The 26,783-nt window shown below is 49.7% G+C and overlaps 1 protein-coding gene and 1 long non-coding RNA gene across 2 annotated transcripts in view; one reads left to right on the top strand and one right to left on the bottom strand.

Moving 5' to 3' along the window:
* Nucleotides 1-26,783, top strand: part of CPSF3 (cleavage and polyadenylation specific factor 3) — a 60,445-nt gene that overhangs the window by 997 nt on the left and 32,665 nt on the right. The window contains exons 2-3 of the mRNA XM_077291400.1: nt 23,015-23,141; nt 26,266-26,329. Coding sequence (XP_077147515.1) covers nt 23,071-23,141; nt 26,266-26,329 — 135 coding nt within the window. The 5' untranslated portion in view covers nt 23,015-23,070. The remainder of the gene's footprint in view (nt 1-23,014; nt 23,142-26,265; nt 26,330-26,783) is intronic.
* LOC143808582 (uncharacterized) lies at nt 9,180-23,004 on the bottom strand. Its single transcript, XR_013221980.1, has 3 exons — nt 22,731-23,004; nt 18,943-19,232; nt 9,180-9,414 (listed from the first exon to the last, which is right to left on the bottom strand). It is a non-coding gene; the product is annotated as an uncharacterized LOC143808582 (long non-coding RNA).

The raw sequence follows: 26,783 nt of genomic DNA on the forward strand, positions 1-26,783 counted from the left end.
ATTTAACATGGGGGCGCATGGACATGCGTTGTGCTGCGTTTTGCGCCGCAAGCGTTGGATGCAAGAAACGCTTCAAGTTGCATTTTTTTTGCGTCCAACTTTCGGCCAAAAAGGACACATGCGGCGCAAAACGCAGCGTTTTAGCGTGCGTTTTGCCGCGTTTTTGTTTGCGTTGTGCGCTGCGGCGCACAACGCAAATGTGAACGTAGCCTAACTGCATCATGTGTTGTGAAGGGGTCAATACTATAATTATTGGCCAAATGGACCAGGTCCTTCTGCCGACTTGGAAATAGCCTGCTCTCTGTGAGAAAGCTAAATCCCAGTCGGCTAAAGGACCAGGTCCTTCTGTGCACTGGGATTTAGCTTTCTCACACAGAGTGGGCTATTTCCCAGTCGGCAGAGGGACCAGGTCCTTTAGCCGACTTGGATTTAGCCTGCTCTATATAAGAATGCTAAATCCCAGTAGATAGAAGGACCCTTATTGTATATAGATATATATGAATCTTGTCTTGTGATTTTTTGCAGTTATATTGAGCTGCAGACTAGATCTGACATCTGATTACACATTTATTTATATGTGACAATTATACACACGAATTTTCCCCGTAATCCCAGTGTGTACAATATTCTGCACCAATCTCATCCGCGTCCCGTTTTATTTACTGGTGATCATTTTTGTAGATCACACAACCACAGATTTTTTCCATGCATGCACCTAGGAGTGTTTTAACCCTCGGGCGATTTTCCTTTTTTTTTTCTTCCCATAACTTATTTATTTTTCCATCCACATCGCCGTTGTGAATTTTTTTTATTTTGGCGGGACGTTCTTATTGATACCATTTTGGCGCGGATACCATGTTTTGATCACCTCTTATTTAATTTTATTACAATGTTGTGGTGACCAAAAAAAAGTAATTATGGCATTTCTAGTTTTTTTCTCGTTATGCCGTTTGCTGATCAGATTATTTTACATTTTGATTGGTCAGACCTTTCTGATCGCGTCAATTCCAAATTTATTTTTTTTTAAATGGAGCAAACGCGATATTTCTTTTTCTGATATTTTTATGATATATGATGTAACTGCATCATGCGTTGTGAAGGGGTTAATACTATAATTATTGGCCAAATGGACCAGGTCCTTCGGCCGACTTGGATTTAGCCTGCTCTCTGTGAGAAAGCTAAATCCAAGTGGGATAAAGGACCAGGTCCCTGTGAGTGTTTTAATACTAGACCTAGCAGGATAAAGGACCAGGTCCTTCTGCCAACTTGGATTTAGCCTGCTCACTGTGAGAAAGCTAAATCCCCGTTGGCTAAAGGACCAGGTCCCTTGGAGTGGTTTAATACCAGACTTAGTAAGCTAAAACACCAGGTCCTTCTGCCCACTTAGCTTTAGCTTGCTGTATATAACAAAGTCTAGTGGGCAGCGCAGTCCACCAGTGATTCACCAATCTGATGCACTGTAATGATCCCACTGGTTCACTGTCGGACTTCCGTACTGTAGTGCTGATGTGTCACGCTGGGGGCAGTCCGGCAATCCAACCTACTACAATGTTTCCGCCAGGTTATGCGTATTGCCGGTCACTGTGCTCCTTGAGTTCACCTCAAGTGACAGTTGACAGCTCAGAGGGTACTGTGATAACCGCAAACTGTAATCTCCAGTGACCTCACAGGTGGCGGCTTCCATGCCACCCTTAGTGTGTGTACGGCGGACACGGGGAGGGGTCACGTTTTATGATGTCACTGTGGCTTCTGTATGTATTGGAGCAGGGGATCGTCTTGGGACCTTGATGATGATGATAAATGGGTGAAAGAGGGTGTCTGTTTTTATATTTTAATTACCGTACATGTTTTTAATGTGTTTCTTTATTTTTACTTACAGTGTTAGTGAACTGGGTGTTTCATAGACACCTCTCTATTACTAACCCTGGGCTTGATGTCAGCTGTGATTTTTGACAAATCACAGTTGTAATTATACTTACAGCCCTGGCAAAAATTAAGAGACCACTGCAAAATGTCCAGTTTGATTTTTCTCTTTCTAGGTATATTTTTGAGTAAAATGTAAATTGTTCTTTTATTCTATAAACGTCTGACATGTCTCAGAATTTTCAAGAAATAAATTTAGTATTTTTTTCTAACAAAGAAAAATGGTCAAAATTAAAAAAAAAACAGTGCTTTCAGACCTCAAATAATGCAAAGAAAACAAGTTCATAATCATTTAGAAACAACAGTACTAATTTTTTAACTCAGGAAGAGTTCAGAAATAGTGATGAGTGAACGTGCTCGCCACTACTCGTTACTCGCCCGAGTATCGGGGTACTCGGCGAGCAGCGAGCATTTCCGGTACTATTCGGCGGTAACTGCAGTCTCCACCCAGAAGTTTTAGCGGACTTTAGAGACCCAATCATGGTGCAGAGATTGTCTGCCAGGCCATGAAACGCGGCAGCCATCTTTGTTGTGTCGTGCAGTGATTGGCTGGGCCGTACAGCATCATCCCAAGTATAAGAGACCTGGTGCCGCCCTGCTCGCCGTATTCTGTTCCTGTTTCAGCGAGAATAGGGAGAGCTGCTGCCGAGATAGGGTCAGAATCGTGGTTTTAGAGTGTAGGTCTGCAACTCTTACATCCACAACTCCTCAGAAACCAAAAGTCCTTTTTAGGGCTAATTTGTGGGTCCCGATATTGCAGCACTAGGTAGGCAGGGCATAGCATATCCACATCAGTGCAAGGCCAGCAGGCACTGTATGTGCGTCCATTGCTCCCACTGCATCCCTCCCAAAGCTCCATAACTGCCTGCAGCTGCAGCTTATTTACTGTCTATATATTTATTTTTCCTTCATTTTTTTCAAAAATCCCCCCCCCCCAAAAAAAAAAATACAGTCTGTTCTGTCATACTGAGGCCTGTTGAAAAGTTATAGTTTGTCAGGCATACGTAGCATAGTTGTCTGTGCGACCCTTGTGCTCCCTTTTTTTTGGTGTTTTAAATTCACTGAAAAAGGCCTCATATATCTGCGTGCTCCATGTTTGGTCATTGGAGGCCGGTGTACTTATTTTTTGACTGTGTGATAGTCAAATTCTATACAGCACTATTTCGTATCAAAAAAATTCAAAGGCTACAGATTTGCCAGTGTGGTGTTTCCGTTACAGCCGTCATATATCTCTGTGCTCCAAGTTTGGGCATTGGAGGCTGGTGTACTTATTTTTTGGCTGTGTGATACTCAAATTCAATACAGCACTATTTTGCATAAATTAACTTAAAAAAAACATGAATACAGTCTGTTAGGTCAGGCTGAGGCCTGCCTGGTGTTTGGGTTTGAAAAATCATAGATTTGCAGGCATACTGATCACATATTATTTCGCTACTAATAAAGACATTTGTGTTGAGCATTTGAAATAGTGCAGTAGTCCATTTAAAATGGTTAAGGCAAGAGGCAAAGGACGGGGAAGTGGACGTGATGGTGCATCCATAGGATGAGGCCGTGGGCAAGGTGAAAGTGGGCAACAACAAAGACCCACATCTTCTCGCTCGACATTCCTGTCCCAGTTTCTAGGGTACCGCAGCACACAACTATTGAAGCCAGAGCAGTGTGTAACGGTTGTTGGTTGGATAGCGGATAATGCTTCCAGTCACTTAGCCATCACCACCACTACCTTGTCTTTCACACGGTCAAGTCTGAGTAGCCGTGAGTGAGGCCAGGATATTCCTCACCCTGATCCTCCTTCCTCCCACCATGCCGAGTACCCTGAGACAACTGATCCCACACTTGGACACTCTGAAGAGCTGTTCAGTTTTCCATTTCAAGATTCAGAAATCTCTGCAGGTCAACTTGAAGTGGGGAAAGATGAGATCGCATGTAGAGCTGCCCAAAGCTTTGACCAGCCCCAGTCACACGAAGGCAATGGTGGGAAAGTGTCACAAGAGGTGGACCATGATGAGACCTAATTTCTAGAAAGTCAGGAGGAGGAGCAAGGTGCACATGTGGAAGACGAGGTGGTGGATGTCATAGTAAATGACCCAAGCTGGCAGGAGGACATGCGTAGCGAGGACAGCAGCACAAATGGGGAAGGAGGCATATCCCCCAACAGGCAGGAAGAAGCAGTGTGGTGGCCACAGACAGAAGGCGTGCATCCGTTCCCTGTAACACCAACATGAGTGAAGTTGCCATTCCACCTGTGAGATCTTCCCGAGTCTGGCTATTTTTTAAAGACTCTGCCGATAACCCTAAACAGGCCATTTGCAGCACCTGCCATGCCTGCTTCAGCAGGGGTAGCAAAACAACCAGCCTGACCACCAGCATGATCAGGCACATGCAAGCAAAGCACCTGACTTTGTGGGCCGAACCCCAGGCTCGAGGACCACTGCATGCTGGTCACACCACTGCTTCTTCCACTGTTTTGCATAGAAGCCAATCCCTAGTACACCGTGCATGTGAAGATGCCTCTAGCCCTGCACCTCTTGTGGCCCACAGTCAAGCAGCACCATCAGCAAGCCCGTCCACGTCCTTGACCCAGCACAGCATTCAGTTGTCTATAACCCAGTCTTTGGAACACAAGCAGAAATACCCAGCCAACACCCCACAGGCCACAGTCCTCAATTCTATTATTTCTCTTCTGCTTGTGCTAGAAATGCTGCCTTTTAGGCTTGTTGAGACGGAAGCATTCCGCAACCTGATCGGGGCGGTCATCCCAAGGTACTCGGTCCCCAGTCGCCACTATTTCTCTCGGTGTGCCGTACTGGCATTACACCAGCATGTGTCCCACAACATTACCCGTGCCCTCAACAATGCTGTTACCGGGAAAGTCCACCTAACCACGGACACGTGGACAAGTGCTTGTGGGCAGGGACGGTACATCTCAATGACGGCACACTGGGTTAACATAGTGGAAGCCGGACCCAGTTGGACCTTGAGATGGAACACATCCTCCCCACGCTGAGGATTGCTGGCCCTATGTCAATCAGGGTTGCCCCCACAGTCTACAGCTCCTGCACCTCCTCCTCCTATTCATCCTCCATCTCTGAAATCAACACATCAGTCAGAAACTGGAAGCACTGCAGCACTGCCTCAGCCAAGCGGCAACAGGCTGTGCTGAAGATAATCTGCATAGGTGACAAACCGCACAATGCAGAAGAGTTGTGGACAGCGCTGAAAGAGCAGTCAGATGTTTGGATGACACCGCTGAACCTACAGCCAGGCATGGTCATGTGTGACAATGGCCGAAACCTGGTGGTGGCTCTGAGGCAAGGTGAGCTCACACACGTACCTTGCTTGGCCCATGTGCTTAATCTCTTGGTTCAACGTTTTCTGAAAAGCTACCCGGAGCTGCCGGATCTGCTAGTGAAAGTACGCTGTCTGTCTGACCATTTTAGAAAGTCAGCTACAGCTTCAGCCGCCCTTGCCGTGCTTCAGCAGCGTTTTCAGATTCCAGCTCACTGACTATTGTGTGATGTCCCCCATCCCCACGCGCTGGAACTCTACGCTGCATATCTTGGAAAGGAGCAGAAGAGGGCCGTTGTTGACTACCAACATTAACAAGGCCGTCGAATTTCAGGTCAGACTCCACACATAAGACCTCAGGAGTGGACATGGATGTCAGACATATATAACATCCTCCAAAACTTTGAGGACTGCACTAAGATGGTGAGTGGCGATGATGCCATAATTAGCATCACTATCCCGCTTCTCAGCATTCTGAAAAACTCTCTGCTCACAATCAAAGAGGATGCATTGCAGGCGGAGCACGAGGACATGGAGCAAGGAAACATACAGGGGGATTACACTCAGCCCAGCCTCATGTCTTCTCAACGTGGATTGGTAGGCAATCAGGAGGAGGAGGAAGAACAGGAGCTACTTTCATGTGCTATAGATGGTACTACAAACACACCTGTATTAGCTTCTGTTCAGTGGGGATGACCTGAGGACAGGGAGGAGGAGGAGGAGGACAGCATCGTCAGTCGTCCTGTTGATGAGGACACGGAAGTCTTGCCTGTTAGCAGTCTGGCAGGCATGGCTGACTTTAAGTTGCACTGCATTTCACGTGACCCTCGGATTATCAAAATTTTGGGTGACACTCATTACTGGTTGGTGACACTTCTAGACCCACGCTACAAGGAGAACTTTCAATCTCTTCTGCCTGAGGCAGAGAGGTGTACTAAAATTTTGCAGTACCACAGGGCCCTTGTAGCGGAATTACTTAGAAAATTCCCATGTGAGAACGCTGGCAGCAGACTTCAAGAGTTTGTTGTACAACCAAGGACTCCAAGCAAGAGAGAGACAGAAGTACAATCCAGCTCAGGCAGGGGAACAATGGCCAAGTTCTGGGACAGTTTTCTCAGACACTCCCATCGTGGCGGCACAGAGGCAAGGGGTACTGTCACAAGAAGTGCAATGTTTGGGAAGATGGTGAGGGAGTACCTTGCAGATCGTGCAAACATCCTCCGGGATTCCTATGTGCCTTTGAATTATTGGGTATCCAAGCTGGACACGTGACATGAACTGGCTGTCTACACCTTGGAGGTCCTGGCCTGCCCTGCTGCTAGCGTTCTGTCAGAGAGGGTTTTTAGTGCCGCTGGTGGAATTATAACAGAAAAGCGCATCCGCCTGTCAACTGAAAATGCTGACAGGCTGACTCTTATAAAAATGAACAAGGCCTGGATTGGGAAAGACTTCTGTACACCACCAAGTGAAAACAGCAAAACATAACCTCAAATACATTCTCTCTTTTGGGGAGGCGTATTCTTATGCACCTCTTCACAACCCAACATGGGTATACGCTTACAGATTTGGTCTGTTTGTTCTTATCCTCCTCCTTATCCTAATCCTCCTCCTCCAGAACCAATATATCACCAGCGTGAACGTGGTCTGTACGGTGCATTTTGGCCAAGGATGCTCTGATGGCACTCTCTTATTTTTTTTTAAAAAGGACAACACATTGGGGAACTGGGCATGACATTACATTGGGCCTACTTCTTAACTCGGTCTCCTGCAAACTGTCCTGTACCTGCCAGTAGATCACCAGGGTGAACGTGCTCTGTACTGTTATAGGCCAGTGAATTTTGGGCAAAGGGGCTGTGCTGGCAATATTTTTTTAAGTCCAAAAAGGACAACACATTGGGAAATTGGGCATGACATTACATTGGGCCTACTTCTTAACTCAGTCGCCTGTTGTGGATTCTTTTTTTGGGCTCCCTCTGGTGGTTACAAGTGGTACTGGGTGACTTTGGTGGGTTGCGGTCTCTGGTTTCCACCTGTCCATCATAGGCTGGGTGTTTCCTATTTAACCTAGCTTTCCTGTCATTCCCTTGCCGGCTATCAATGTAATCAGAGTGTCTCTGTTTGCCTCTGCTACCTGCTCCTATAATCTGCTGGACAAGCTAAGTTCTGATTTTCTTGTTTTTTGTGTTCTGCCTTATCATGTTTTTAGTCCAGCTTGCATACATATGAGTCTTTGCTGCTGGTTGCTCTAGTGGGCTGAAATTACTCCCCATGTACCATGAGTTGGCACATGGGTCCCAGTAATTTCAGGATGGTTTTTTGAAGAAAGGGTTTTTCGCTGACCGCCTAGATCTCTTTTGTATCCTTCTGCTATCTAGCTTTAGCGGGCCTCATTTTGCTAAAACTGTTTTCATACCTGCGCATGTGCCTTCCTCTTAATTCACCGTCATTATATGTGGGGGGGCTGCTATCCCTTTGGGGTATTTCTCTAGGAGGCAAGAGAGGTCTGCTTTTCATCTTCTAGGGGAAGTTAGTTCTCCGGCTGGCGCGAGACGTCTAGAGTCCCCGTAGGTACGTTCCCCGGCTGCTGATAGTGTTTGTGTTAAGTTCAGGATCGCGGTCAGCTCAGGTTCCATCACCCTAGAGCTTGTCCTATTTTTGTGCTTGCCCTTTTGGTGATTCCCTGCCATTGGAATCATGACAGTCGCCTGCAATCTGTCCTGTATCTGCCAATAGATCACCAGGGTGAACGTGCTCTGTACGGTGCATTTTGGCCAAGGGGCAGGGCCGGACTGGGACTAAAATTCAGCCCTGGCATTTGAAGTCACACAGGCCCACTTGTCGCCTGGTGACTGTATAATATCTTTGTACAATTGTAGGTTACAAGAAGTGAGGGGAGTGTAACACGACTATATAACATATAATTACAGCTGTATCCAGCATTACAGCTCAGTCCCCATAGAATGTAATGCAGCACAGCCCCCATAGAATGTAATGCAGCACAGCCCCATAGAATCCTGTAATGCAGCACTGCCCCATAGAATTTAATGCAGCCCAGCCCCATAGAATCATGTAATGCAGCACTGCCCCATAGAATCATGTAATGCAGCCCAGCCCCATAGAATCATGTAATGCAGCACTGCCCCATAGAATCATGTAATGCAGCCCAGCCCCATAAAATCATGTAATGCAGCACTGCCCCATAGAATGTAATGCAGCCAGCCCCCCCCTACAATCCAGTTATCACCCATTGATATGTAATAATAAAAAAACAAAGTCTACTCACCTTTCCTCTTGCCCCGCGCTGCTGCTCCTGGCTCCGGTCTCAGCAGCTGCAGTCTGCCCGCCCGGTCACACAGCAGGTGCGCGATGATATGACGTCATCGCGCACCCACAGTGTCAGCGGCAGGCAGAGCGGGGAATGATGGGAGAGGGAGCGTCAGCAGACGCTCTCTCCTCCATCATTGCATTCAACTGTACCGGTGTCTATGACGCCGGTATAGTTGAATGCGGGGCCGGGAGTGTGCTGACAACGGGGGGAGTGTGCCGACAACGGGGGGAGTGTGCTGACAGCGGCACACTCGAGTGGCCCACTACTGCCACCGACCCTTCTGGCATTTGCCAGAACTGCCCGATGGCCAGTCCGGCCCTGCCAAGGGGGCTGTGATGGCACTCTTAGTTTTTTTAAAAAGATCCCACATTGTGGAATTGGGCATGACATTCCATTGGGCTGACTTCTTAACTTGCTCTCCTGCAATCTAAAATGTTCCTGCCACTAGATCACCAGGGTAAACATGCTCAGTACTGTTATAGGCCGTTAATATTTGGGCTAGGGGCATGCGATGGCACTAGTGTACTTTTAAAAAAGGTACTGTCGGGGTCGTCACGACAATAACCCTCATTCACCAGTCATCCCAAATTAAAGTATGAGCAGAGCATTTGGTACCGGGTAAGAATGAGTCAGACAAATAGCTGGTTCAATCTCAGTTGATGCTCGTGCGTCTACCAGTATCGGCCACGATCACAGCAACTGCGTTTATTTCCGGATACACAGTACTATATTGTGTGTTAGGAGAAGGAATGCATTGGGCGGGGTTTAAGCAGTATATGTCTAGTATTCAGTCTTTCTGATTTGTCCTGATGTCTCCTGGCGAATCCTCCTTTCTTCACATTCCTCAAGTTTCAATTTAAGAAGAAATGATACTTCTTTCCTCAGAGACAAAAAGTAGGGCAAAGGTGAATACTGGCAGCCATTTTAAATACAATTACATCTATATTAGCTAGCAGATGGGAAAAACTTATTGTTTCACAGTATAAGAATACAACAGTACAAAAAGTGTATGAAGATATATCTTTTCACCTTGACAGTACCCCCTTTGGGGAATTGTTTGGCAGATCATGCACTTCATTACAAGTCTCAGAGACCCACACCACTACATTGGCCCTAATTCTTAACTGTCTCCTGCAATGTCTCTTCCTTATCTCCGACAACATGACCTGGGTGAACATGCTTTGTATTGTTATAGGCCCGTGAAGTTTGGGCATGGGTGGCTGTGATGGCAATAGTATATTTTTAAAAAAGGTACCCCCCATTGGTGAAACCACATCCTTGATAGCAAGCACTTCACATTTGTGTACCTTAAAGAGCTCACTGGAAAAGCTCCTTTTTGTGTTGCCTGGTTGCGTAAATTGGACACAATACACTTCATATAAATTTGATAATGCAATGATGTTAGTTTGGCTCAGTAGTTTATTACAAATATTTCTTTGTCCACTATATTAGTTTCTCTCCTTGAGAGCGATAACTTTGGCTGCCTCAAATGTACAAATGGCGAATATACAAATGGCGATTTGTAAACAAGATTGAAATACTGTACACCGAATGCATTCAGACAATCACATAGCTGCATGTCTTGTAAAACATTTACAAATGTGACAGACAATGCTCATAATGCACCATGTTGATAAATGTTTGTTTTCTCACTTCAGAAACAGTTTGAAGCCTCTATGTTTGCTGTTTGTCGTTGTAAAACATTAAGGTTTACTGAAACTCTGCCTGTGGTGGTTTGATCTAAATCCTTGTGGTTTTTATTTTCTAGTGGTTTATGGCCACTCGTCTCATGACTCCATGATATCTCAGTTTAATACACCCGTGAAAGCTGGTCACTTGAAGGTGTGGGTGAAACTAGAGTTACTACATAGTGTAAATCACTATATAAGACCAGAGAAACATGACTAAGACAGATACCAAAACTGGGGTACCTGTACATGTACAGTGTGCTGATACCTGCATAATTGGGGACGCCCATGCAGTGTAGGTAATCTCAAAGGGGTTCTCTGTCTTGGTGTTGCTCCTCGGATATTCCAGACGGATGATATTTAAAAGCCTCTTGGTGATGATCTAAGTAGACTGTATGAAGTTAATCTTCATATATACACGTAATCAGTATATCTATGTAATCCTTATATGTAATCATTAACTTTTGTATGTTATTGGTAACATATACAAAAATGTACGCACTCACACTATTCAATCTTAATATTCCTTGATTTTTGTAGTTTGCAATGAAATTGCTTTGTATTGCTAGGATTAGACTTTTTTAAAGCCGTATCTGAACCTTAGTGTTAAAAACATGGCAAACACAATTGCCAAATTTCCTGTAAATAATTCTGCAAAGAGGGAACCATCATACCATAAAAAATACGAGTGGATTTTCATGGGCACATCCAGTATGTGTGTTCCAAGGCCTAATGGGGTGCATATGACTATGCAGCAGGGCTGGCCTTGCCGCCAATGTGTAAAACAAAGGAGTACGGAGTACAAAATGCATATTGTGAAGTGGATTTTCATGGGCCCATCCACTATGTGGGTTCAAAGGCTTATTGGGGTGCATATGAATTGGTAGCAGGGCAGGCCTTGAATTCAATGCAACACTTTTTCAGGAGTCCCCCCTGGACATCTTATGACAGGGGTATTGTGGTGCGTCGTAATTCTTGGCAGCCCATCCACTCACAGCATAGGCTACAACAGCTTAGGAGACCCACTGTTTCATATTGGCCCTTTAAGAAGATTAATGCCGCCTGATGCCAGTAAAAATAGGCTCTGTGACTTTAAGAGTCCCTCCTTTATAAATGAAACAAGATGGGTCTGCTTATGTGTCACACACCACATGGCCAGTTAAATGTTACAATGACATTTCCCAGTGAATGCATTTGTAGTGGTTGAAAGCAATGTTAAAGTTGAAAAACGCTTCAAAAACGCTGCGTCTGAACTAAGCCTAAGGCTGCCGTCACACTAGCAGTATTTGGTCAGTATTTTACATCAGTATTTGTAGCCAAAACCAGGAGTGGAACAAATAGAGGAAAAGTATCATAGAAACACGTCACCACTTCTGCATTTATCACCCACTCCTGGTTTTGGCTACAAATACTGATGTAAAATACTGACCAAATACTCCTTGTGTGACGGCAGCCTAAGAGGGAGAGGAAATTTTCGGCCTGGGGTTAAATATTTGGCCTTACAGGCCAGCAAAACCCATTTTGGTTTCGTTTTAATGTGTTTTTTGTGGCACCAGGAAAAATGGCATGAATCTCGGAAAAAAATTATTAAGGCTGTGAACTAGGAGTCAGGAATTTTTTCAGGGGCGATCCCCATGATGTTCCTGTGTCTTTTGAGCAGTGTTTCCATCATTTTTAGACCTTAAAAGGACCCCCGGGGGAGATCGTAGTAAAAGTACTTGGGTCTCCCATAGACTTATATTGGGTTCGCTGTTCTGGCTGAGTACCCGAGTATTCCAATTTGCTCGACCCCATCACTATTCAGAAATTAATATTTTGTGTACTAACCATAATTTTTAATCACAGCTTTCATGCATCTTGGCATGCTTTCCAGCAGTGTTTCACACTGCTTCTGGCGCACAAATGTAAGCAGTTCTTTGTTTGATGGCTTGTGACTATCCATCATCCTCTTGATTACATTCCAGAGGTTTCCAGTGGGGTTCAGGTCTGGAGAATGGGCTGCCCATGGCAGGGTTTTGATGTGGTGGTTTCTTAATTTTGGCCAGAGCTGTATATATTACCCCAGTTGCCACTGCACACATGCAATCAGGAAGAGCTGAGTCGATGCTCAAGAATTAGCGCTTCTTAGGGTATGTTTCCACGGTCAGGAAACGCTGCTTGTTTGACACTGCGCAGAGCTGCAGCGTCAAACAAGCAGCTTCCAGATGTTCCAGCATAGTGGAGGGGATTTTATGAAATCCCGTCTCCACTATGCGTGGAAACCCGCACGCGGCGGCCCTGCGACTCCAGACATGCTGCGCGTCTTTTCAGATCGCAGCATGTCCGTACACCTTGCAGGGACGCAGCGTCCCCGCAAGGCATATCACAGGGCCCTATGGGAGCGAGCGATCATCCCGGATGTGAAGAGTTAACACATCCGGCATGATCGCGTCGCAGAAAGGGGGCGGGGCTTCGCCGCTGCGGCGATACCGCCGGCCATCCTGACAGTGGAAATATACCCTAATAGATGCTCCATTTCTCGTGCGGCTGAGGACTAGTCTCATTAGTGTTGGTAGGGGCCAATATCCATGGACCTTCACAGCTTTTTAATATCAGCCCTTAGCTGTCTGTTTTGCCGTAGCTGGTTATTAAAAATAGAGGGGGCCCCAATTAATTTTTTGGATGAGTCCACCCATTTTTTAATAACCAGCAAAGAAAAAGCAGACAGCTGTTCACTGATTAATAAGCTGAAAAGTTAAATCTTTATTGGGCCCTTCCCAGCATAATGAGACCAGCTCACAGTTAATGTGGTCTCGTACTTTTGCGTGGTAAAATGGGGGTAGTAAGCGGTAAAGGTGAAAAATAGAACAAAAAGGGGGTAAGCAGGACAATAGCCCTGAAAACAAATGTGGATAGTAAGATCACTTAAAATAACAGAGAATAAAAAGTAATAATAATCTTGAAAAAAGAGGCATAGGTCCAAATGTAGGAGGAGGTGTAGTAGGTGGATGAGCTTGAGGCGAATGTGGCGATGAAGGTGGAAGAGGCAGGGGATGAGGTATCCAACAGTTTTTTGGAGGATTTTTTTTTTTTGTAGGGACAGCATTTAAAAGAACATAGTATAAAATAAAAAAGAACAATGTAGATACAGTAGTCGGATGTCCTAGTGGAGGAGGAGATGTAGGTGGACATTGCAGTGTAGGTGGAAGAGGCAGGCCATTATTTTGGTGGATTTTATTTCTCTTCCTTTTTGGTAAGGCCCCAAAATAAAACAAATGGCAAATAAAATATAACAATGTCTGGGTGCAGATGGTACCTTTGTCTGGTTTGCCAAAGGCAAAGACAAGTCCTGTGGACTCCACTCCTGGTTTCTTTTAATGAAGGCGAGAGTGGCCACGTTGGCTTTGGACAGGTGGATGCGCCTATGTGTGATATCCCCTGCTCTGATAAACAAATGTTCCAACATTACACTTGCCACGGGGCATGCCGGCACTTCCAAGCCTAGGCCATGTGTCCAGTTTGGAAACCAAGAAGTTAAATGGGCAGACCCAACTTAGTACATGCAGACGTGTGGACATAGACATGTACTCTTCCACCATGTTGTTATAACACTGGCACCTGGTTGTATAGACCGTATCAGATGGTGGTGCTGGATGCATGCTGTGTCATGCTGATGAATTTTTTTCACATTTTAGCCATGTTAACCCTCCCTTCTGAGGTGGTGCCACAGCTGCGTTGGCGACTTCCTCCTCCTCTGCGTTGTGTTTCTTCTGTCAGGTGGGAATGCCGTCAGTAGTGCCTCTACCAGCATGTGCTTGTATTCACACATTTTGCCATCCCGCTCCAGTGACGGAACAAATAATGGTACTTTGTCTTTGCAGCAGGGATCCAGCAGGGTGGCCACCCAGTAATCAGTAAGGAAGATCTGGGCAACTCTGCGGTCGTTGCGCAGGCACAGCAGACTGTATTGGCTCATTCCGCCCTCTCTCTGTTGGAGTCCCTCAAGGCTCTGGCCTGGGGCCCCTACTTTTTTCCATCTATACCCTTGGCCTAGGATAACTCATAAAGTCCCATGGCTTCCAGTATCACCTGTATGCTGATGACACTCAGATCTACCTCTCTGGCCCAGATGTCACCTCTCTGCTGTCCAGAATCCCGAAGTGTCTAGCAGCCATATCCTCCTTCTTCACCTCTCGCTTCCTAAAACTCAATGTAGACAATACCGAACTCATCTTTCCTCCATCTCGCGTATCCCCCCTACCTGATCTATCTATTATGGTAAGCGGCATCACGCTCTCTCCCACACCTGAAATACGCTGCCTCGCGGTAACTCTCGACTCTGCCCTGTCCATCAAACCGCACGTCCAAACTCTTGCCACCTCCTGTCGCCTCCAACTCAAACATATTGCCATAATCCGTCCCTTCCTCTGCCCTTAATCTACTAAAATGCTTGTGCATGCCCTCATCATCTCTCGCCTCGACTACTGCAACATCCTCCTCTGTGGCCTCCCCGCTAACTCTCTTGCACCACTCCAGTCTGTCCTCAACTCTGCTGCCCGGCTAATCCACCTCTCTCCTCGCTACTCCTGTTTCTCCCCTCTGCAAATCCCTCCACTGGCTCCCAATTCCACAACGAATCCAGTTCAAACTACTAACACTGATCTACAAAGCCATCCACAACCTGTCCCCTCCCTATATCTCTGAACTAATCTCCCACTATCTTCCCTCACGTAATCTCCGATCCTCCCAAGACCTCCTACTCTCCTCCACACTTATTCCTCACACAACCGCCTCCAAGATTTCTCCCCAATATCCTTCATCCTCTCGAATTCCACGCCTCAACACGTCCGATTATCCGCCACCCTTGGATCCCTCAGATGGAACCTGAAAACTCATCTCTTCAGGAAAGCCTACAGCCTGCAATAACCATTCTGCCGCCTCACCACCACCAGAGCTACTGCACCCCCGACCTTTTGTCTCTTCCCCATTATCCCATAGAACGTAAATCCGCAAGGAAATGAAATTTCAACTCATAGCTGTCAAACAAGTTTATTACAAGATGAATAGTTAGAAATAAAAAAGAGAAATATATAAGTATGCATACATACAAATCAATAATAAAGAGTTTTAGAAATCAAAACAATGAATTAAACATTAAAGACAGATTAATAACAAAAGAAAAACACATTTTTTTACCAAAGTCCACTGTGCTTTAGCTGCAAAAATTGTATTGTGGTGCTTAAAGGCAACCTGTCACCCCCAAAATTGAGGGCGAGCTAAGCCCACCAGCATCAGGGGCTTATCTACAGCATTCTGTAATGCATTCTGTAATGCTGTAGATAAGCCCCCGATGTATCCTAAAAAATGAGAAAGAGGTTATATTATACTCACCCAGGGACAGTCCCAGTCCTGTCCGATGGGCATCGCAGTCCGGAGCCTCCTATCTTCATCAGATGACGTCCTCTTCGTGTCTCAATTCAGTAGACAGCGGGATGCCATACAGAAATAAAAACGATCACAATTGTGGGTATCCCCAACGTTTCGGCATCAAATAGCCTTTCTCAAGGGGTATCAGTTTATTTGTGATGCGACCAACAAGGTGAAAGGCTCCCGCTTAATCTTTTCAACGTCCGGAACAAGGCTCCAAGTAAGGACAAAATGACAAGGACAAAACCTGACCGCAGCATTTTGTCCTTACTTGGAGCCTTGTTCCGGACGTTGAAAAGATTAAGCGGGAGCCTTTCACCTTGTTGGTCGCATCACAAATAAACTGATACCCCTTGAGAAAGGCTATTTGATGCCGAAACGTTGGGGATACCCACAATTGTGATCGTTTTTCTTTTCTGTATGGCATCCCGCTGTCTACTGAATTGAGATAATAAATATACATTTACTGCTGAAGATTTATGGTGTGCCGGAGTTATCTATAATACAGGTCCTTCTCAAAAAATTAGCATATAGTGTTAAATTTCATTATTTACCATAATGTAATGATTACAATTAAACTTTCATATATTATAGATTCATTATCCACCAACTGAAATTTGTCAGGTCTTTTATTGTTTTAATACTGATGATTTTGGCCTACAACTCCTGATAACCCAAAAAACCTGTCTCAATAAATTAGCATATTTCAACCGGCCAATCAAATAAAAGTGTTTTTTAATAACAAACAAAAAAAACCATCAAATAATAATGTTCAGTTATGCACTCAATACTTGGTCGGGAATCCTTTGGCAGAAATGACTGCTTCAATGCGGCGTGGCATGGAGGCAATCAGCCTGTGACACTGCTGAGATGTTATGGAGGCCCAGGATGCTTCAATAGCGGCCTTAAGCTCATCCAGAGTGTTGGGTCTTGCGTCTCTCAACTTTCTCTTCACAATATCCCACAGATTCTCTATGGGGTTCAGGTCAGGAGAGTTGGCAGGCCAATTGAGCACAGTAATACCATGGTCAGTAAACCATTTACCAGTGGTTTTGGCACTGTGAGCAGGTGCCAGGTCGTGCTGAAAAATGAAATCTTCATCTCCATAAAGCATTTCAGCCGATGGAAGCATGAAGTGCTCCAAAATCTCCTGATAGCTAGCTGCATTGACCCTGCCCTTGATGAAACACAGTGGACCAACACCAGCAGCTGACATGGCACCCCACACCATCACTGACTGTGGGTACTTGACACTGGACTTCAGGCATTTTGGCATTTCCTTCTCCCCAGTCTTCCTCCAGACTCTGGCACCTTGATTTACGAATGACATGCAAAATTTGCTTTCATCAGAAAAAAGTACTTGGGACCACTTAGTAACAGTCCAGTGCTGCTTCTCTGTAGCCCAGGTCAGGCGCTTCTGCCGCTGTTTATGGTTCAAAAGTGGCTTTACCTGGGGAATGCGGCACCTGTAGCCCATTTCCTGCACACGCCTTTCCACACCAGACTCAGTCCACTGCTTCCTCAGGTTCCCCAAGGTCTGGAATCGGTCCTTCTCCACAATCTTCCTCAGGGTCCGGTCACCTCTTCTCGTTGTACAGCGTTTTCTGACACATTGTTTCCTTCCAACAGACTTACCATTGAGGTGCCTTGATACAGCACTCTGGGAACAGCCTATTTGTTGAGAAATTTCTTTCTGGGTCTTACCCTCTTGCTTGAGGGTGTCAATGATGGCCTTCTTGACATCTGTCAGGTCGCTAGTCTTACCCATGATGGGGGTTTTGAGTAATGAACCAGGCAGGGAGTTTATAAAAGCCTCAGGTATCTTTTGCATGTGTTTAGAGTTAATTAGTTGATTCAGAAGATTAGGGTAATAGGTCGTTTAGAGAACCTTTTCTTGATATGCTAATTTATTGAGACAGGTTTTTTGGGTTATCAGGAGTTGTAGGCCAAAATCATCAGTATTAAAACAATAAAAGACCTGACAAATTTCAGTTGGTGGATAATGAATCTATAATATATGAAAGTTTAATTGTAATCATTACATTATGGTAAATAATGAAATTTAACACTATATGCTAATTTTTTGAGAAGGACCTGTATATTGGACTCTTTTTCTCCAGAGCACCCCTGCCTAAGTATAGTGAGCACCCTTGACTTTTGTTTTGGTCCTCTTCGTGTCTTCACGCTGCGGCTCCAGCACAAAGTACTGCAGTGTGCAGGCCCCTCTGACCTTTCCCGGCGCCTGCGCACCACAGCGTGAAGACAAGAAGAGGAAGTCATCCTATTAAGATGGGAGGCCCTGGACCGGACCGCGACTTGGATCGGACCGCGACTTGGATCGGACCGCCAGCGTGAGTATAATATAACCTCTTTTTCTCATCTTTTAAGATACATTGGAGGCTTAACTACAGCATTACAGAATGCTGTAGGATAAGCCCCTGACGCTGGTGGGCTTAGCTTACCATCGATTTTGGGGGTGACAGGTTCCCTTTAACAGACGGAGCCGGGGCGGGGGAGACGGAGCCGGGGCGGGGGAGACGGAGCCGGGGCGGGGGAGACGGAGCCGGGGCGGGGGAGACGGAGCCGGGGCGGGGGAGACGGAGCCGGGGCGGGGGAGACGGAGCCGGGGCGGGGGAGACGGAGCCGGGGCGGGGGAGACGGAGCCGGGGCGGGGGAGACGGAGCCGGGGCGGGGGAGACGGAGCCGGGGCGGGGGAGACGGAGCCGGGGCGGGGGAGACGGAGCCGGGGCGGGGGAGACGGAGCCGGGGCGGGGGAGACGGAGCCGGGGCGGGGGAGACGGAGCCGGGGCGGGGGAGACGGAGCCGGGGCGGGGGAGACGGAGCCGGGGCGGGGGAGACGGAGCCGGGGCGGGGGAGACGGAGCCGGGGCGGGGGAGACGGAGCCGGGGCGGGGGAGACGGAGCCGGGGCGGGGGAGACGGAGCCGGGGCGGGGGAGACGGAGCCGGGGCGGGGGAGACGGAGCCGGGGCGGGGGAGACGGAGCCGGGGCGGGGGAGACGGAGCCGGGGCGGGGGAGACGGAGCCGGGGCGGGGGAGACGGAGCCGGGGCGGGGGAGACGGAGCCGGGGCGGGGGAGACGGAGCCGGGGCGGGGGAGACGGAGCCGGGGCGGGGGAGACGGAGCCGGGGCGGGGGAGACGGAGCCGGGGCGGGGGAGACGGAGCCGGGGCGGGGGAGACGGAGCCGGGGCGGGGGAGACGGAGAGCGGGGGAGGGAGACAAATTTAGTAATTATACTCATCAATCTGACATTATCAGACGCCCACAGTGTCATCCCTTTGGGTCCTCACATGGATTGTGGGGGCACCGCCATTCCACTTGGTGAAAAGAAGTCCAGTGATGAAATGACATCTGCAGGGAGGTCACTGCTCTGGGGGGCACAGGATGGGGAAAAGTCACAATACCTAGAATAAAACAGAAAAAAAATCATGCAGAAAACTGGATACAAGTAGTGGCTGACACCAGTGGCCACCGGGCTAATACTGACCAGCACAGAGTGCGAGGGGAGAATAAAGTCAGGGATCTGGAGACATTGTTGTAAAGCTGCTTCGCTCCCAGAGGTCATAGCTCAGTCATCAACCTGACAGCAGGTGTCCCCAATAATATTAATGAGAACACATTTTATGTATATAAAAAAAAAAAAAAAAACAGGACCGACCCCTCACCACCAGGCAGAGATTCTCATGCTAAGTAATATCAATCCCTCAGAACTCCATCATTCATCCCCTCCCCTGTTCGCCCCCACACACGTAGCACTATACTTTCCTGCACCCCCCCACCGCAAGTGACATCACACACACTGACCTGCACACCACACAGACCCATGCGAGTAACATCAGCCCCATTCTCCCCAGGCAGCCCCATGCAAGCAACACCACCCCATTCTCCCCAGGCAGCCCCATGCAAGCACCCCCCCCATTCTCCCCAGGCAGCCCCATGCAAGCACCCCCCCCCATTCTCCCCAGGCAGCCCCATGCAAGCAACATCACCCCATTCTCCCCAGGCAGCCCCATGCAAGCAACATCACCCCATTCTCCCCAGGCAGCCCCATGCAAGCAACATCACCCCATTCTCCCCCAGGCAGCCCCATGCAAGCAACATCACCCCATTCTCCCCCCCAGGCAGCCCCATGCAAGCAACACCACCCCATTCTCCCCAGGCAGCCCCATGCAAGCAACACCTCCTCATTCTCCCCAGGCAGCCCCATGCAAGCAACATCACCCCATTCTCCCCAAGCAGCCCCATGCAAGCAACATCACCCCATTCTCCACAAGCAGCCCCATGCAAGCAACATCACCCCATTCTCCACAAGCAGCCCCATGCAAGCAACATCACCCCATTCTCCCCAGGCAGCCCCATGCAAGCAACACCCCCCCATTCTCCCCAGGCAGCCCCATGCAAGCAACACCCCCCCATTCTCCCCAGCAGCCCCATGCAAGCATCACCACCCCATTCTCCCCAGCTGCCCCATGAAAGCAACACCCCATTCTCCCCAGGCAGCCCCATGCAAGCAACATCACCCCATTCTCCCCAGGCAGCCCCATGCAAGCAACATCACCCCATTCTCCCCAGGCAGCCCCATGCAAGCAACATCACCCCATTCTCCCCAGGCAGCCCCATGCAAGCAACACCACCCCATTCTCCCCAAGCAGCCCCATGCAAGCATCACCACCCCATTCTCCCCAGGCAAGCAACATCACCCCATTCTCCCCAGGCAGCCCCATGCAAGCATCACCACCCCATTCTCCCCAGGCAGCCCCATGCAAGCAACATCACCCCATTCTCCCCAGGCAGCCCCATGCAAGCAACACCACCCCATTCTCCCCAGGCAGCCCCATGCAAGCAACACCACCCCATTCTCCCCAGGCAGCCCCATGCAAGCAACACCACCCCATTCTCCCCAGGCAGCCCCATGCAAGCAACACCACCCCATTCTCCCCAGGCAGCCCCATGCAAGCAACACCACCCCATTCTCCCCAGGCAGCCCCATGCAAGCAACACCACCCCATTCTCCCCAGGCAGCCCCATGCAAGCAACACCACCCCATTCTCCCCAGGCAGCCCCATGCAAGCAACACCACCCCATTCTCCCCAGGCAGCCCCATGCAAGCAACACCACCCCATTCTCCCCAGGCAGCCCCATGCAAGCAACACCACCCCATTCTCCCCAGGCAGCCCCATGCAAGCAACACCACCCCATTCTCCCCAGGCAGCCCCATGCAAGCAACACCACCCCATTCTCCCCAGGCAGCCCCATGCAAGCAACACCACCCCATTCTCCCCAGGCAGCCCCATGCAAGCAACACCACCCCATTCTCCCCAGGCAGCCCCATGCAAGCAACACCACCCCATTCTCCCCAGGCAGCCCCATGCAAGCAACACCACCCCATTCTCCCCAGGCAGCCCCATGCAAGCAACACCACCCCATTCTCCCCAGGCAGCCCCATGCAAGCAACATCACCCCATTCTCCCCAGGCAGCCCCATGCAAGCAACATCACCCCATTCTCCCCAGGCAGCCCCATCACCCCATTCTCCCCAGGCAGCCCCATGCAAGCAACACCACCCCATTCTCCCCAAGCAGCCCCATGCAAGCAACACCACCCCATTCTCCCCAGGCAGCCCCATGCAAGCAACATCACCCCATTCTCCCCAGGCAGCCCCATGCAAGCAACATCACCCCATTCTCCCCTGGCAGCCCCATGCAAGCAACATCACCCCATTCTCTCCAAGCAGCCCCATGCAAGCAACATCACCCCATTCTCCCCTGGCAGCCCCATGCAAGCAACATCACCCCATTCTCTCCAAGCAGCCCCATGCAAGCATCACCCCATTCTCCCCAAGCAAGCATCACCCCATTCTCCCCAAGCAGCCCCATGCAAGCAACATCACCCCATTCTCCCCAAGCAGCCCCATGCAAGCAACATCACCCCATTCTCCACAAGCAGCCCCATGCAAGCAACACCCCCCATTCTCCCCAGGCAGCCCCATGCAAGCAACACCCCCCCATTCTCCCCAGGCAGCCCCATGCAAGCAACACCCCCCCATTCTCCCCAGGCAGCCCCATGCAAGCAACACCCCCCCATTCTCCCCAGGCAGCCCCATGCAAGCAACACCCCCCATTCTCCCCAGCAGCCCCATGCAAGCATCACCACCCCATTCTCCCCAGCTGCCCCATGCAAGCAACATCACCCCATTCTCTCCAGGCAGCCCCATGCAAGCAACACCACCCCATTCTCCCCAGGCAGCCCCATGCAAGCATCACCACCCCATTCTCCCCAGGCAAGCAACATCATCCCATTCTCCCCAGGCAGCCCCATGCAAGCAACATCACCCCATTCTCCCCAGGCAGCCCCATGCAAGCATCACCACCCCATTCTCCCCAGGCAGCCCCATGCAAGCAACATCACCCCATTCTCCCCAGGCAGCCCCATGCAAGCAACATCACCCCATTCTCCCCAGGCAGCCCCATGCAAGCAACATCACCCCATTCTCCCCAGGCAGCCCCATGCAAGCAACATCACCCCATTCTCCCCAGGCAGCCCCATGCAAGCAACATCACCCCATTCTCCCCAGGCAGCCCCATGCAAGCAACATCACCCCATTCTCTCCAGGCAGCCCCATGCAAGCAACACCACCCCATTCTCCCCAGGCAGCCCCATGCAAGCAACATCACCCCATTCTCCCCAGGCAGCCCCATGCAAGCATCACCACCCCATTCTCCCCAGGCAGCCCCATGCAAGCAACATCACCCCATTCTCCCCAGGCAGCCCCATGCAAGCATCATCACCCCATTCTCCCCAGGCAGCCCCATGCAAGCATCATCACCCCATTCTCCCCAGGCAGCCCCATGCAAGCATCACCACCCCATTCTCCGCAGGCAGCCCCATGCAAGCATCACCACCCCATTCTCCCCAGGCAGCCCCATGCAAGCAACATCCCATTCTCCCCAGGCAGCCCCATGCAAGCATCACCACCCCATTCTCCCCAGCAGCCCCATGCAAGCAACACCACCCCATTCTCCCCAGCAGCCCCATGCAAGCAACACCACCCCATTCTCCCCAGGCAGACTCCCACTTACCTGATCTATGACTTTGGAGAATGACCCCCATAATACCCCAAATCTTGCACAAAAATCCTCGAAATCCAGCCATGACATCCACAGCCTCCTCCTGTCTGCTCTGCTCTATGGAGGAAGAGGCAAATCCTGCACAAAACACTCCAAATCCAAATCCTGCACGAAATCCCGCCATGACATCCACAGCTTCCTCGTGTCTGCTCTGTCTGTTCTATGGAGGAAGAGGCGCCGCCCCTTCCGGTCACATGGGCAGAGGTCCTTTAGCCGACTTGGATTTAGCCTCTACCGAAAGGAGAACGACCGGAAGTCGTGTTGACTGGCTGGGAATGAGGCTGATGTGAAGATGTCTGTGAAGAGGAAAGCGGAAAGTGTGATCCCGGCGGAGGAGAGCGACCAGCTGCTGATCAGACCGCTGTGAGTGCGGCCTCCATGGCTGTGTGCAGTGTCAGACTGTGTGTGACTACTAGTCTCAGCATGTCCTCAGGATGCAGATAGGGCCAATTCTCGGCTTCCCCTTCCCCAATTAAATAGGACGGGACTTATTTCTGAAGCGTATTTTTTTTTCTCAGCCGTGACTAAAATCCATCCTGAAAATTGTGATTGCTCTTAGATGAGTCTTCATCGCCGGGGTTGGCTGCAGATTGTGTTGGAATTTGTGCCTATTCCAGCCTGTGTGAACGCATTCCTACATGTCCCCATGTTTACACAGACACGACCCTCCAGAATGGACCTGTTCCCCTGTCTCCGGCCCGTACCTCCTACATGTCCCTATGTTTACACAGACACGACCCTCCAGAATAGACCTGTTCCCTGTCTCCGGCCCGTGTCTCCTACATGTCCCCATGTTTACACAGACATGACCCTCCAGAATGGACCTGTTCCCCTGTCTCCGGCCCGTACCTCCTACATGTCCCCATGTTTACACGGACACGACCCTCCAGAATGGACCTGTTCCCCTGTCTCCGGTCCGTACCTCCTACATGTCCCCATGTTTACACGGACACGACCCTCCAGAATAGACCTGTTCCCCTGTCTCCGGTCCGTACCTCCTACATGTCCCCATGTTTACACGGACACGACCCTCCAGAATAGACCTGTTCCCCTGTCTCCGGTCCGTACCTCCTACATGTCCCCATGTTTACACGGACACGACCCTCCAGAATAGACCTGTTCCCTGTCTCCGGCCCGTGTCTCCTACATGTCCCCATGTTTACACAGACATGACCCTCCAGAATGGACCTGTTCCCCTGTCTCCGGCCCGTACCTCCTACATGTCCCCATGTTTACACGGACACGACCCTCCAGAATAGACCTGTTCCCTGTCTCCGGCCCGTGTCTCCTACATGTCCCCATGTTTACACAGACATGACCCTCCAGAATGGACCTGTTCCCTGTCTCTGGCCCGTACCTCCTACATGTCCCCATGTTTACACAGACACGACCCTCCAGAATGGACCTGTTCCCTGTCTCCGGCCAGTGTCTCCTACATGTCCCTATGTTTACACGGACACGACCCTCCAGAATAGACCTGTTCCCTGTCTCCGGCCCGTGTCTCCTACATGTCCCCATGTTTACACAGACATGACCCTCCAGAATGGACCTGTTCCCCTGTCTCCGGCCCGTACCTCCTACATGTCCCCATGTTTACACAGACACGACCCTCCAGAATGGACCTGTTCCCCTGTCTCCGGCCCGTGTCTCCTACATGTCCCCATGTTTACACGGACACGACCCTCCAGAATGGACCTGTTCCCCTGTCTCCGGTCCGTACCTCCTACATGTCCCCATGTTTACACGGACACGACCCTCCAGAATAGACCTGTTCCCCTGTCTCCGGTCCGTACCTCCTACATGTCCCCATGTTTACACGGACACGACCCTCCAGAATAGACCTGTTCCCTGTCTCCGGCCCGTGTCTCCTACATGTCCCCATGTTTACACAGACATGACCCTCCAGAATGGACCTGTTCCCCTGTCTCCGGCCCGTACCTCCTACATGTCCCCATGTTTACACGGACACGACCCTCCAGAATAGACCTGTTCCCTGTCTCCGGCCCGTGTCTCCTACATGTCCCCATGTTTACACAGACATGACCCTCCAGAATGGACCTGTTCCCTGTCTCTGGCCCGTACCTCCTACATGTCCCCATGTTTACACAGACACGACCCTCCAGAATGGACCTGTTCCCTGTCTCCGGCCAGTGTCTCCTACATGTCCCTATGTTTACACGGACACGACCCTCCAGAATAGACCTGTTCCCTGTCTCCGGCCCGTGTCTCCTACATGTCCCCATGTTTACACAGACATGACCCTCCAGAATGGACCTGTTCCCCTGTCTCCGGCCCGTACCTCCTACATGTCCCCATGTTTACACAGACACGACCCTCCAGAATGGACCTGTTCCCCTGTCTCCGGTCCGTACCTCCTACATGTCCCCATGTTTACACAGACACGACCCTCCAGAATGGACCTGTTCCCCTGTCTCCGGCCCGTGTCTCCTACATGTCCCCATGTTTACACGGACACGACCCTCCAGAATGGACCTGTTCCCCTGTCTCCGGTCCGTACCTCCTACATGTCCCCATGTTTACACGGACACGACCCTCCAGAATAGACCTGTTCCCCTGTCTCCGGTCCGTACCTCCTACATGTCCCCATGTTTACACGGACACGACCCTCCAGAATAGACCTGTTCCCTGTCTCCGGCCCGTGTCTCCTACATGTCCCCATGTTTACACAGACATGACCCTCCAGAATGGACCTGTTCCCCTGTCTCCGGCCCGTACCTCCTACATGTCCCCATGTTTACACGGACACGACCCTCCAGAATAGACCTGTTCCCTGTCTCCGGCCCGTGTCTCCTACATGTCCCCATGTTTACACAGACATGACCCTCCAGAATGGACCTGTTCCCTGTCTCTGGCCCGTACCTCCTACATGTCCCCATGTTTACACAGACACGACCCTCCAGAATGGACCTGTTCCCTGTCTCCGGCCAGTGTCTCCTACATGTCCCTATGTTTACACGGACACGACCCTCCAGAATAGACCTGTTCCCCTGTCTCCGGCCCGTGTCTCCTACATGTCCCTATGTTTACACGGATACGACCCTCCAGAATGGACCTGTTCCCCTGTCTCCGGCCCGTACCTCCTACATGTCCCCATGTTTACACGGACACGACCCTCCAGAATGGACCTGTTCCCCTGTCTCCGGCCCATGTCTGTCCGTCTGTCAGGAGCTGTTTAGTGACGCCGCCGTGTCTCACTGATCGTCATTCTCCAGCTTCCTGATTATACAGCGTGACCGTCACTTTAACTTTTATTCCACAAAGCAGTATTACACATGAAAATAAACAACTTTCTAATAAATCGGAGCAATCCGCTTCTTCCTCCTCCGGAACGGATCGCTCACCCATCGCTGAGTAGCTGACGGTTGGTGCTTGTAATGTTCTATGGAGAGGCGCTCACAGACATTCTGCTGCAGGTTCTCCTACAATGACTGTTGTGCTCTAATGGCTTTTCTGTGTGTTTCTCTAGCGGGGCTGGTCAGGAGGTCGGCAGATCATGTATCATCTTGGAATTCAAAGGAAGGAAGATCATGGTGAGTGACCACCTCCGACATCACCAGTTTTATTATTTTTTTGTGTGATTTAGTTGTCAGTTTTGTCCCCAGTATTAATAACCTATTCCAAGGGCTCAGTCAGACTTCAGTATTTTCCACGTGCGAGAAAACCGGTCTGATTATTCTGCACGCTGTGATGATTCTGCCGTGCCGGAGTATATGATATGCATCTTCACCGTCATGTTCCGACCAGACTGTATCCGGCCTCACTGAATACACTTGCTGGACTGTGGCAATTACGTCTAGTCAGATTGTGGCCGTGAGTATGCATATCGAATACTTGCCGTCACATGATCACTATTCCTGTCATCAGTGACTCCTGACAGCGCGCAGTGTGATATAGAGTGACTGCAGACTTAGAGTTTTTGACCAGACAACCCCTTTATGGCTACATGTGTAACATATCACTGACTATTCATGAATGTTTGAATAA

The sequence above is a fragment of the Ranitomeya variabilis genome, chromosome 2 (genome assembly GCF_051348905.1).
Source record: "Ranitomeya variabilis isolate aRanVar5 chromosome 2, aRanVar5.hap1, whole genome shotgun sequence".
Lineage (NCBI taxonomy): Eukaryota > Metazoa > Chordata > Amphibia > Anura > Dendrobatidae > Ranitomeya > Ranitomeya variabilis.